The sequence below is a fragment of the Corythoichthys intestinalis genome, chromosome 7 (genome assembly GCF_030265065.1).
Source record: "Corythoichthys intestinalis isolate RoL2023-P3 chromosome 7, ASM3026506v1, whole genome shotgun sequence".
Classification (NCBI taxonomy): domain Eukaryota; kingdom Metazoa; phylum Chordata; class Actinopteri; order Syngnathiformes; family Syngnathidae; genus Corythoichthys; species Corythoichthys intestinalis.
In genome coordinates this window covers 57,857,728-57,870,783 of record NC_080401.1, presented here as the reverse complement: position 1 = coordinate 57,870,783, position 13,056 = coordinate 57,857,728, and the positions used below count along the sequence as shown (strand labels likewise).

Below are 13,056 nucleotides of genomic sequence, written 5' to 3'. Positions count from 1 at the left end.
TCTGAGTGTCGCTTTGAACAGCTGGACGGACTCCCTGCCTCCTTCCTTCCATGGGAACCGCCCTCCATTCTGCATCTGTTCCTTCCCTCTCTAATCTGTACCTCAAAAATCAGCTGACATCATCCGGGATCTGGGCACATTTTCTTTTGTGTGTGTGTGTGTGTGGAACCTCATTTGTGTTGTAGGCATGGCTGACAGAGATGCTTTTGTATATCCTGAGATGAGAAATACATTCACACACCTAGGTAAAAAAAATCCTATTGAAGAGCGTCCTACAAAAAAGGAGGCGCCACTAATCCGCGCGGCTGTGCTTTTATTCAAAACCAAAATGAATCTTCTAATTGGGCCAATTCAACCAAGTGTGCCAAATTTCGTGGCTCTATAAACTGCTTATGTCCCTGGATAAACCCGATCGCCCCCGCCAATTGGGCGTGGCAGACCCCTCAAGCCACAGCTCTGGGAAAGGGGCCACTGTCATGCCCCCGGGAGCCAAGGCGGTTCCCTGGACCATTTGCGCCCCTGTTAACCGGCCTTCAGGGAAAGGACGAGGGGATGTGCCGCCGCCCACCATGCACGCCCCCATCACTGTCTGCCCACCTGGAACCCGAGCCACCACTGTAACCACGCAACTGACGCGGCACACCCAGGAACCCTACAGCCAACTAGGCCTGGGGAAGGAAAGGATCCCCACCTGGAGGGGGCAACACCCTGCCACCCCACATGCATCCAGCTGGCGATCCATGCCGGGGCCCAAGGAGGACGCCCGGGTAGAAAAAAAGAGAGGAAGGCAGAAGCAGGAGAACGCCAAGATGGGTACAAATTATGAAACCATGGGTACGGATTACTAAATTGTGGGTACAGTTTAATAATCCCTACCCATAGTTTCATAATAATCTGTGGGTACAAATGACTAAACTGTGAGTACAGATTACAAAACTGTGGGTAGAGTTTAGTAAACTGTGGGTACAGTTTAGTGATCTGTACTGACAGTTTAGTAAACTGTGGGTAAAGTTTAGTCATCTGTGGGCACAGGTGACTAAATTGTGGGTACAGTTTAGTAAACTGTGGGTACAGTTTAGTCATCTGTGAGTACATATGACTAAATTGTGAGTACAGTTTAGTCATCTGTGGGTACAAATGACTAAAGTGAGTACAGATTACAAAACTGTGGGTGCAGTTTAGCAATCTGATTACTAAACTGTCGGCACGGATTACAAAACTGTGGGTATGAATTACAAAACAGTACAGATTACAAAACTGAGTGCAGATTTCAAAACTGTGGTTATGCATTACAAAACTGAGTATAGATTACAAAACTGTGGGTATGGATTCCAAAACTATGAGTATTGATTACAAAACTGTGGGTACGGATTACTAAACTGGGTAAAGATTACAAAACTAAATACAGATGACAAAACAGTAGGTACAATTTAGTAATCTGTGGGTACGGCTTACTAAACTGTGGGTATAGTTTAGTCATCTCTACTCACATGTTAGTAAACTGTGGGTAGTTTTGTAATCTGTGGATAAAGTTTAGTAATCTGTGGGTACAGATTATTAATGCGTACAGATTACTAAACTATTAGTACAGTTTAGTAATCAGATTAACAGACAGATTAACAAACAGATTACAGTACAGTTTAGCAATCTGTGGGTACATATTACAGTTTAGTGTTATGTAGATACAAATTACTAAACTGTGAGTACAGATTACAAAACTGGGTACAATTTAGTGATCTGTGCGTACGGATTACTAAACTGTGGGTAGAGTTTAGTCATCTGTACTCACAGTTTAGTAAACTATGGATAGTTTCGTAAATCTGTTGATATAGTTTAGTAATCTGATTACTAAATTGTGAGTCAGGGCTGGCCCAGGCCATTTGGGGGCCCTAAGCAAAATAATACAAGGGGGCCCATATTCTTGGCCCAACATTTCGTCACAGTGTACAGTGAAACCCATACATGCAATCCAACCCATACGTCCATATTTTGTATATTAATCAGATTTTGTTGCACTGCATACTTCAAACTTCTCACCCTAAATGATTGTCAGTACTTACAGTAGATAGCGCCAAACCTTTTTCTAAAAGAGGAAAGAAAGAAGTTAAGGAAGAACTTTTACTTTTTTTTAAGCTTGTAATCAAGTATCAAAACTCACAAAAGTCAAATAAACCAAACTGTAGTAAACAAAATAGAATATGAATTAAAAAATGGCCAGATTGGTGGCCCCTAGTGTTCAGGGGCCCTAAGCAGCTGCATAGTCTGCGTATAGGCTGGGCCGGCCCTGCTGTGAGTACAGATGAATAAACTGTGGGTACAGTTTAGTCATCTGTACTCACAGTTTAGTAAACTGTGGGTAGTTTTGTAATCTGTGGATACAGTTTAGTAATCTGTGGGTACAGATTACTAAACTGTGAGAACAGTTTAGTAATATATGGATACAAATTACCGTATTGGCCTGAATATAAGACGGCCCTGATTATAAGACGACCCCCTCTTTTTCAAGACTCAAGTTTGCAAAAAGAATTTTTGAACACCAAATTAATTTTTATAGTGAAGATAATAATAGTACATTTGAAACAAATGATTATAACAATATATTTGAGAGAAAAAGCATGTTATTTTGCCTCATTCAAATCTCAATATCTGAACACTTAAATATGTAAACTAAAGTGCAATCACATTCGTAAATGAATGGCTTCTGGTTTTTGAAATGTAAATAAACCAATCTATTGTGATAAAACAACAAAATTGCAATAACTGCATTATCCATCAAAGTGAAGTCTAACTGTAACTGTAGTCTTGAAACAAATCTGAATAAGGATAAACATTGCAATAAAATAATGCAAACTGGTTAAACTTGAGAGTAGCTGAGATCTGTCATGACAGAACATCGCTTCAATGATATCTGGCGCCATCTAGCGTCGTGAATGGGTATAACGTCTAGACCGCGAATATAAGACAACCCCCACTTTTTCCGTCCTATTTCAATGCAAAAAACACCATTTTATATCCGGGCCAATATGGTACTAAACTGTCAGTACAGATTACAAAACTGTGGGTACAATTTAGTAATCTGTGGGTACGGATGACTAAACTGTGGGTACAGTTTAGTCATCTGTACTCACAGTTTAGTAAACTGTGGATAGTTTCGTAACCTGTGGATACAGTTTACTAATAGGTGGATACAAATGACTAAACTGTGAGTACAGATTACTAAACTGTGGGTACAAATGACTAAACTGTGTGTACAGATGGCTAAACTGTGGGTACAGATTACTAAACTGTGAGTACAGATAACAAAACTGTGGGTACAGATTACTAAACTGGGTACAGATGACTAAACTTTGTATATATTACTAAACTGTGGCTGCAGATTACCAAACAGTGAGTACAGATTACAAAATTGTGGGTACAGTTTAGTAATCTGTGAGTACAGATTACAAAACTGTGAGTATAGATTACTAAACTGTGGGTACAGAGGACTAAACAGTAGGTACAGATGACTAAACTATGTGTACAGATTAGCAATGAAAACATTTTTTTGACCCTGCCACCCGAAGGGGGGGCACATACCATTTCATAGCACCTTTAAGACAAAAACCAGGAACAGTGTGTCAAAACAAAATGCGTCTTTATTTTGCAAGTGAACAATAAATGTTGTAGTCAACACACCAGCTCAATACAAAACAACTCCAAATAAAAAATATGACCTAATCATTCCCACCCAAACTCCTCATAATTCACTTTTTTGAGGGAAACCCCCCCCCCAAATTTCATAAAAATTGAACTTCCTTCTAATATCTCCACCATGACGACGACACAAATGTCCATCTTTTGCTACAATTGCGCAAAACCAAAGTGAAAATAGGCATGAAAAAGTCTTTCGTTAGCAAAAAAACATTCTTGAAAATAATTACAATCATTTACATCAGTACAAAGATTATCCGGATTGAAAAATAGTCGCGATGGGAAAAAAAACAAAAACAGGACGGTAAAAAAAAAAAAATCTGCAAAATATGCAATGAAAAAAATAAAAATCTGCATCTCTTAAAAAGGTTTTACGCGGCAATTCTAAGTTTATTTTTACAAATATTAGAAACAGTATTGCACGTCACAACACAGAATCCAGCTCGGTTAGCCTTTCAAAGTGTGTCATCAGAGAAGAAGAAGAATTCAAGTTTCACACGTGTCTATGAAAATAAGAATCACGTCAAAAATTGTGTTGAAACAAAAAGCTTGGACAAAATGAACCCTCCTGTTGCCGGGTAGATTTGATCCGAGGCGTGTTGAATTCACGTTGTGTCAGAAGTGAAAAGAAAGAACGTTCATGCTTGTAGTTATAATTACTCATCCAAAAAATCAATAAGCACTTAACACTTGAAACAAAGGCGGTTGCGCGGTGTCTGTAAACGGGGGTCTCCAGGGTAAAACGGACAAATTAAAAATAGTTCGGGGGCATAATGTGCCATGAAACTGCTATGGCAGCATATAGACATATTGTTCTATCAAACACAACAGTTGTTTTGGCTTAAAATACAGCAGTTTCTTTTAAAGAGGGATGCAAGAGCAGAAACTGCTTTTTCAGCCTTGTCTGTTTTCCACCATATACTTTAAAAAAAAATGCATTTAAAATTTCGACTAGGGCAAAACATTTTTTTGGGGGTGGGGTGTGTGTGTGTGTGTGTGTGGGGGGGGGTAATGTATATATTTAAAAACGAAGAAAAAAAATAATTTCATAAAAATAAAAAAATGCACTTGAGATTTTTGTTGGTGATAAAAAGAAAAAAAACACATATTTTAATAAATAAAGAAAAACACACTTACCTTTAAAAATTTATCTGGCTTGATATTATTAATTATTGGGGGGAAAATGTAGAAAATAATACAAAATTTATTACCGTATATTTTTTCATGAAATTAAAATAAATTTTACCTAAAAAAAAATATATATATATATATATACATTTGTTGTTGTTGAAAATGTATGGGGAAAAAAATACAAATAAAAGGAAAAAAAACAATAAATGATATATTAAAAATCTAACGGTGTCAGTATTATTTTTGGAAAATGTATAAATAAATGAAAAATAAATAAATAAATGATTGAATTAAATACATTTTACTTAATAATAAAAATAATAATAAATTAAAATGCTTATAACTGGCCTGATATTATTTTTGGGAAAATGTAAAATGTAGGAAAATAATACATTTTTATAAAAATGAAATTAAAATGCATTTGGCCTAAGACAGAAAAAAAATAAACGGAAAAAAAAAAATACTGTAAATAATGTTTTCAAAAATTTGTATTGAAAAATACAAAGAAAAAATAATAAAATACATTTATTATTTTTTTAAACAAATGTATGAAAAATAATTTAAAAAAATACAAATAAATAAAATGCATTAATTTTTTAAAAATCCACCTGTCTTGATATTATTATCTTATATATTCAAAATGCATTTGACTTAAAAAAAATATTTTTGTTGTTGTTGAAAATATATGAAAAAAAAGTCTAAATAAAAAATTCAAAATCTACTTTTTCCCCTCCCCGTTTTTCAAAATCAATTTTTTTGGGCTACCACAGGGGGGAAAAAAAAAAAAAAAAAAAAAAAAAAATCAAAATTCAAGCGCTCGTCAATATTATTTTGAACGCTTAAAATATAAAAAAGCTAATACTTTATAGAGTCTAAAATCTCATCTCAAAGAAATATTCCTCAAATACAAGTAAATCGATTTTTCTTCCATTTCTGACACAATAAAACCAAAACATCCTCGGGTCAAATTGACCCTATGACATCATCGCTCGAACAGAAGGATCTATAAGAAGTGAATAAAATTATCTTCTAATAGAAAAATACAATCAAAATCATTTTTTCCCCACTACAAAAATATTAAAATCATCATAAATATATTTTTTATGAACACAAACCACAAATATTACAAAAAGAAAGAAACGACCAAACAACACGAGTCAAGTGTTACAGGTGAAGAATATTCAAACTTTCAGGGACGACATTAATAAGAATATATTAGAAAAATAATCCTTCACACGCTCACACAACTTAAGACTTTACACGCTGGACTTGAAAAAATATTTCACCATAAATAGGAGGCTTTGAAGTCATCGGCCACCGTCGACGACGAAAAAAATCGCCGTCGACGGCGGCCGATAAGTAAAGACAATCTGCACTTCGTCGGGTGAATAAGAAATATATAGAAAAGTAGTGCATCAGCGTATATATTTGATTTGGGAAACACGATCGGACGTCACGGTTTTCCCCAATTGCGTCACCTCGGAAACGTAAGCCCCGCCTCCTCCCCGTTGGTTAACCGCGGTTTTGTTACTACGACAACAGATAACAAAAACAAAAAGACACACAATCACTGAACAGTACTTTTTCGCCCGTTTAAGTCTACGTCAGAATCACATTTTCGGCATAAACGTACAAAAACATCAACGCATGCAAGTTTAAATACCTTTTCCAGTCTTATATTGTTTGGTAAGTTTGTTTTTTAAAAACTGTTTTTTTTCCGTTTGTTAAGCTGGGTAACAGCAAAAATTTGAATACATTTTAAGTAACAGCTCTGGAAAAAAAAAGCTCGTTCTTCTAATTTTGACTACTTCTGTTTCGTACAAAAAACGCATTTCCTGAAAACGACACGCGTTCAATTGCGACTTTTCAGAAATTGCGTTCGGGTTTAAAAATCCAAATAAATTTTACGTACAGGTCTAGGGTGGGAAAAAAAATTGTGGTTCTTTGATTTTTGTTCCGTTTCTCGTACATCAATTTTGTACAAAAAAACTCATATATTGAAAACGAGGCACATTCATTCTCAACTTTTCAGAAATTGTGTTCAGGAGCAAAAATCTGACTCAATTTTATGTAAAATTCTGCAAAACAAACAAAAAATGGTGGTTCATTGATTTTTGTGTACTTCGGTTTCGTACAAAATCGCATTTCCTTAAAACGACTCTTTTCAGAAATTGTGTTCGGGTGGAAAAACCTGAATAAATTTTACGTACAGCTCTGGGAAAAAAAATGTGTTTCTATGATTTTTGTCCTGCATTTCTTGCATCGGTTTTGTACATAAATTTCCTGAAAATGATCGCCACTTTTCAGAAATTCCGTTCAGGAGGAAAAATCCAAATAAATTTAATGTACAACTCTAGGGGTAGAGTGGTTCTTCAATTTTTGTCCTGTTTTCTTACATCGATTTTGTAAAAAAAAAAAAAAAAAGTCCATATCCTGAAAATGAGGCACATTTATTCTCAAGTTTTCAGATATTGTGTTCAGGAGCAAAAATCCGACTAAATTTTATGTACAATTCTGCAAAACAAACAAAAAATGGTGGTTCTTTGTTTTTTGTGTACTTCGGTTTCGTACAAAAACCACATTTCCTGAAAACGACACGTTTCAGAAATTGCGTTCACGTCGAACGAGGCACATTCATTCTCAACTTTTCAGGAATTGTTTTCAGAAGAAAAAATCTGACAAAATTTTACGTACAATTCTGCAAAAAAAACAAAAAATGGTGGTTCTTTGATTTTTGTGTACATCCGTTTCGTAAAAAAAAAAAAAAAAAAACATTTCCTGAAAACGACACTTTTCAGAAATTGCACTCGGGTGGAAAAATCCGGACACATTTTACGTACAGCTCTGGAAAAAATTGGTGCTTCTATGATTTTCGTTCATCGGTTTTGTAAAAAAACTGGATTGACTGAAAATGATTCGCCACTTTTCAGATATTCCGTTCAGGAGGAAAAATTTAAATAAATTATATTTACAACTCTGGGATTGTTCGATTTTTGTCCTGTTTTTCTTACATCGATTTTGTACATAAAACGCATATCCTGAAAACGAGGCAGATTCATTCTCAACTTTTCAGGAATTGTGTTTGGAAGCAAAAATCCCACTAAATTTTACGTACAATTCTGCAAAACAAACAAAAAATGGTGGCTCTTTGATTTTTGTGTTCATCAGTTTCGTACAAAAACACATTTCCTGAAAACGACACTTTTCAGAAATTGTGTTCGGGTGAAAAAAAATCTGAATAAATTTTACGTAGAAAAAACTGTGTTTCAACGATTTTTGTCCTGTTTTTCTTGCATCTGTTTTGTACAAAAACTAAATTTCCTGAAAATGATTCGCCACTTTTCAGAAATTCTGTTCAGGAGGAAAAATCCGAATAAATTTTATGTACAACTCTGGGGAGAAAAAAAACGAGGCACATTTATTCTCAACTTTTCAGGACTTGTGTTCGGAAGCAAAAATCTGACAAAATTTTACGTACAATTCTGCAAAACAAACAAAAAATGGTGGTTGTTTGATTTTCGTGTACATCGGTTTTGTACAAAAACCACATTTCCTGAAAACGACGTTTACCTTTTAAAACACCTTTGTTCGCCGAGGGCAAAAGGTGCAGGTGATTGCTCGGTCGGTCCCTGGCGTTTGGAGTCCCTGCCAAACATTGGTGACTACAGTTTCCGGGTCATTGCTAAACTGTGGGTACAGATTAGTAATCTGTGGGTACAGTTTAGTAATCTGAGGGTACAGTTTAGTAAACTGTGGGTACAGATTAGTAAACTGTGGGTACAGATTAGCTATGATTTTTTTTTTTTTTCCTATCCTGGAACCCGGGGGGCTCCGTACTTGGACATGAGTCATTGTGATAAAACAATATATAGGTAAAATACATATCTAGGAGAAACTATTTAAAGAGTATTTTGTGTGCTCCAGCCTTTATTTTGTTACTTCCGGTCTCCAGTCATGTGAATTTGCATATTAAGCTAAATACTTAGTTACAACCATTTCCAGATTTAGCATTTAGTATATCAGATATAAATTTAAGATTTAAATGGAATATTTAGTTCTGGATTTAAACATCCAGGTCCAAAACTTCTTATTTAAAAATGAACACCACGTTTTCAACACTGTGTGGTGCTAAATGTGGGAAAATGTTGTCGTAATTTTCAGCATGTGCCGCTTTACAAACGGCAATGTTGTCGTAATTTTCCGCATGTACTGTTTTACAAATGGCGCCCCATAGTTCTGTACTGTTTTCCGTACATCGTATTCACATTTAAAAAAACAAAAACTATTTCCGGAAAATGATGCGGGTTTAGCCAAAACAGTACAACAGTCAGATTCTCAAGTTTATGCCTTAGTTCGGGTATGATTCAATTCTGGATGATTTTGTACCATTTTTCGTTTTCGTACACGAAAAAAAAACAAACACATTTCCTGAAAACGATGCACGTTCATTCAAACTCAGTCATTTTTGTACACTTTTTCTTCAATCGTTTTCCTTTTCACTTCAACGTGTTGAACTTTTTTTCCCCACAAAATCCGATACTAAGTTCATGAACTGAAAGTTCACTCTACTAAAAAAGGAAACACATTCCTCCCAAACATTTTTTTCCCCCCGCTATCTGTTTTTCCTCACGATTCAACATTTAAACAGCATCAAAATATTAGTATATACTATTTCCTTAATAGCAGCCACTTTTTCTAAAAACTATTGTGTTTTGCGTAAATGTTGCCACAAAAGGAGGCGGCAATGCCGAGCCAGAAATGTCGCGCCTCGGAGGTAGTATCGCACTCGTAATGTATGCTAAATATCATTTTACGCTCGGAAAAATGAACTGCGCCAAATTGTTGCTTTAACCTTCTCCTGCTACATTTGCGTTAAAGGCTAACGTGGGCTAAACTTGGTTAGTACATTCCCATATCTTTGTTTTTTTTGTCTGGCGTACAAAAATTATGAATGAAAAAGGATGTATAAAACGCAATTCTTTCTTCTTCTAAGAAAAGCTGAATATAGCAGAAAAAGAGCCTGAGATGTGAGGTGGAAAAGAAGCGATGCACGTGGCGAGCTAGAGTGGTGCGGTTACTCTTTGGTGCAGGGGGTGTCCAAACTTTTGTCAAGAATGATTCGCCGTTAACCCATTGACGGCACTAGACTTCCAATTGTTTTGAGGATTTTTTCATTAGCCCCTACCCGTTAGAATGGATTAGACATTTTTTAATTGTATTTGTACTTAAATAGGGCAAGTGTCTATTTTGTCTAATTTAAAAAACTATAATACATTACATAACAAAATATAATATACTATACAAAAAGATATTATTCCTTAGGACGAATTATTTTATCAACAGGAAGTGACCCCAAAATACCTAAAAACTTTTATTTTCTTCCCAATTTTTTTGGTATTTATTTATCAATGAATTTAATGTTAATACATAAAAATAATGATAAACATAATAAACTTTTAATTTCTCGATACTTTCGCCAATAAAATACATAAATAATAAAATATAAAACAATAAATAATAAATAAAAATAATAATTTTTTTTCTAACATTTTTTAATTTAAAAACAAGAAAGGAAAAAAAAAGTAATATAAAATTTAATTTTTAAAATTGCGGTTAAGTTGGCTTGGAAAAAATAAAGACTTGTATTTTTATCTATTAAAAATGTTTTACATTTTTTTAACTTTTTAAATAAAAGGATTTTTTTAAAACTATAAATAATAAATAAATAATAAATAGTAACTAAAATGGCATTAATGATAATGCCATTTTAGTTATTATTTATCAACTATATAGGATATGCAGCCATATATATTTGTTTTGTTTCATTTAAATATTATTTTTAAAAAAATACATTTTCATAGTTTATCATTTTATTTATTCATAAAAATTCCAAAAGCAAATAATGAAAAATATAATCAATAATAAACAATAATAACACAAAACAAAAATAATATGAAATTTTTTAAAAATAGTTTAAAATTGTGAACTAAGTTTTTTTTCATTATTTTTTTAATAATAAAAAAAAACAAAAAGGAAAAACATGTATTATGTATTTACATTTTTTGAAAGGTGTTTTTTCAAGATGGCTTGAGGAAAAAAAGAAGTATAATTCTCAATTTTTAAAAAGGTTTTTTACATTGTTTTAATTTTATTTTAATAAAAAACAAGATTTTTTTAAAAGATTGATTATTAATGCAATTTTATTTATTATTTAGCAACTATATTGTGTTATTATGGGCCATAATCAGAGTGTATACTGTTTTGATTCATTTAAATCTTGTCTTTATAAATTTCAGTAATTCATAATTTTCTTTATTCATAAAAAAAAAAAAAAATCAAAAACAATATTAATAAATAAATATGAATAATAATAATATAAAACAAAATAAATAACATTTTATTTTAGTTTTTTATTTAAGTTTTTATATTTTTAGTTTTTTTAACATCATTTTTTTTTAATTAACAAAAAAAAAGGGAAATAACAATTATTATCATATTTCATTTAAAAAAATTTTTTAAGATGGCTTGGGGAAAAAAGATAAATATACAATTCTTGATTAAAAATGTTGTTAGATTGTTTTGTTTTGATTTTATTTTAATAAACAACTCATAATATAAAAAGTTTTTTAAAATTCAGTATTAAAGCCATTTTAGTTATTATTATGTATGTAGTTTCATTTAAGTCTTTTTTTTTTTTAATAAATGTATTACTTTATAATTATATTTATTTATAATTAAAAAAAGTAATACTGATAAATGGTAATAAAAACTAGAAAATGCAGAAAATTTCTGGAGAAATTGCGATTGTAGCTTTAATGTGGCAGGGGTCACTTCCTGTTGACACAGGTCATTTCTTGGTGATTTTGGGGTCACTTCCTGTTGAAATGGGGTCACTAGTGTTAGAAATCAATCAGAGTGAAAGGAGGTTTTTGTGCTATTGAGATGAGTGGCGAATAGGGCCATTGGAAATCAATGGTAAATTTTGCCCATTAGAAATAAATGGGTACGTTTTGGGCAAATTTTGGCTGAAACTTTAGCAAAAACTGTGAAGACCTTTTTTGTCTTTCAGCGTCCTGAATTTTGTTTTTAATGTATAAATAATGTGATTTGGACAAAAATTGTAGGACAAGTAGAATATTATATATATTAGCTTTAGTATTACATGTAAAGCTACATACAAATATACTGTATGTGATATCTATACATGTGTACGCCAGGTCTCAAATACAATTATAATATTTTTAAATGACCAATAATAGTCACTTGCCCTATATAAATGCTTAAATTGAGTTTTTGTTGTACTACAAAGCAGAGTTGTTCTTAAATATTTGTTTAATACAACTGGACTGTACTTGATTAATGTACTCTAATGGCAGTAACCCTCTTTCCCTTGCATGCCACTAGAGGGAGCCGTAGTACCACTCTTTGAGAACCACTGTTGCAGACAATTACGACTGAAAATGTAATGTTTTATGCCGCTCTTTTGTCCAAAATGGCGGTAGTTTGGACACCCACCTGGTTAAGCGCTATAAGCATTAAACTGCTCGCTTCTAGTTCCATCGGAAGTGGATCTGACGCGGGCGGTCGGCGCCTTCCTTGACCAGCGGCTTGTGGAACTCGCGTCCGGCGCGCGAGTGTATGTTAGCCCAGCAGAACTCGCAGTAGTACTGCAAGCAAGTGACGTTGGCGCAAAAGAATGGCGCAAACTTGCCACCGCAGCGAGCGCCCTGGCACTCGTCACACAACTGGTCGTCCAGGACGTACGGCTTCACCTCCACCTGCAGAGAAATACATTTTTCACTCAATATCAAGTATCAATCTAGTAGACGTCCAATTCGTTTGAAGTGGGAGGGTGGCCGGATTGATTCGCCGCCAACTCCACAAACCCGCTTATCGATGTCGCCGTGCTGCAGCTGCACAAATCTAGCGCTGATGGCGGCGATGTAACTCTGCTGATTGGAGAAGGCCACTCGCCCCGCCCCCTTGGGGTACTTGAGCTCCGGGTCGGTGTCGATCCCCGCATAACAGACCCCGCCGTAGAGGCGATCCATGATCATGGCGAGCTCGACTAGACAGGAAAGGTGAGTTATCGATCGCGTGCATCCCGGGCGATAAAGACGCGCGACTAAAGATGTCCCGATCGATCGGCATCCGATCACGTCATTTTCAAAGTATCGGAATCAACAAAAAAATATCGGACATGCCTTTTTTTAATATATAATGGCAAAATGGCCT

The 13,056-nt window shown here is 34.2% G+C and overlaps 1 protein-coding gene across 2 annotated transcripts in view; it reads right to left on the bottom strand.

Moving 5' to 3' along the window:
* Positions 1 to 11,351: 11,351 nt before the first annotated feature.
* cpeb2 (cytoplasmic polyadenylation element binding protein 2) overlaps positions 11,352 to 13,056 on the bottom strand; it is a 61,252-nt gene continuing 59,547 nt past the window's right edge. For both annotated transcript variants that reach the window (XM_057840220.1, XM_057840221.1), the window contains 2 exons: positions 12,708 to 12,889; positions 11,352 to 12,599 (listed from right to left, as the gene is read on the bottom strand). In XM_057840220.1, the coding sequence (XP_057696203.1) occupies positions 12,372 to 12,599; positions 12,708 to 12,889 (410 nt within the window). In that variant the 3' untranslated portion in view covers positions 11,352 to 12,371. The remainder of the gene's footprint in view (positions 12,600 to 12,707; positions 12,890 to 13,056) is intronic.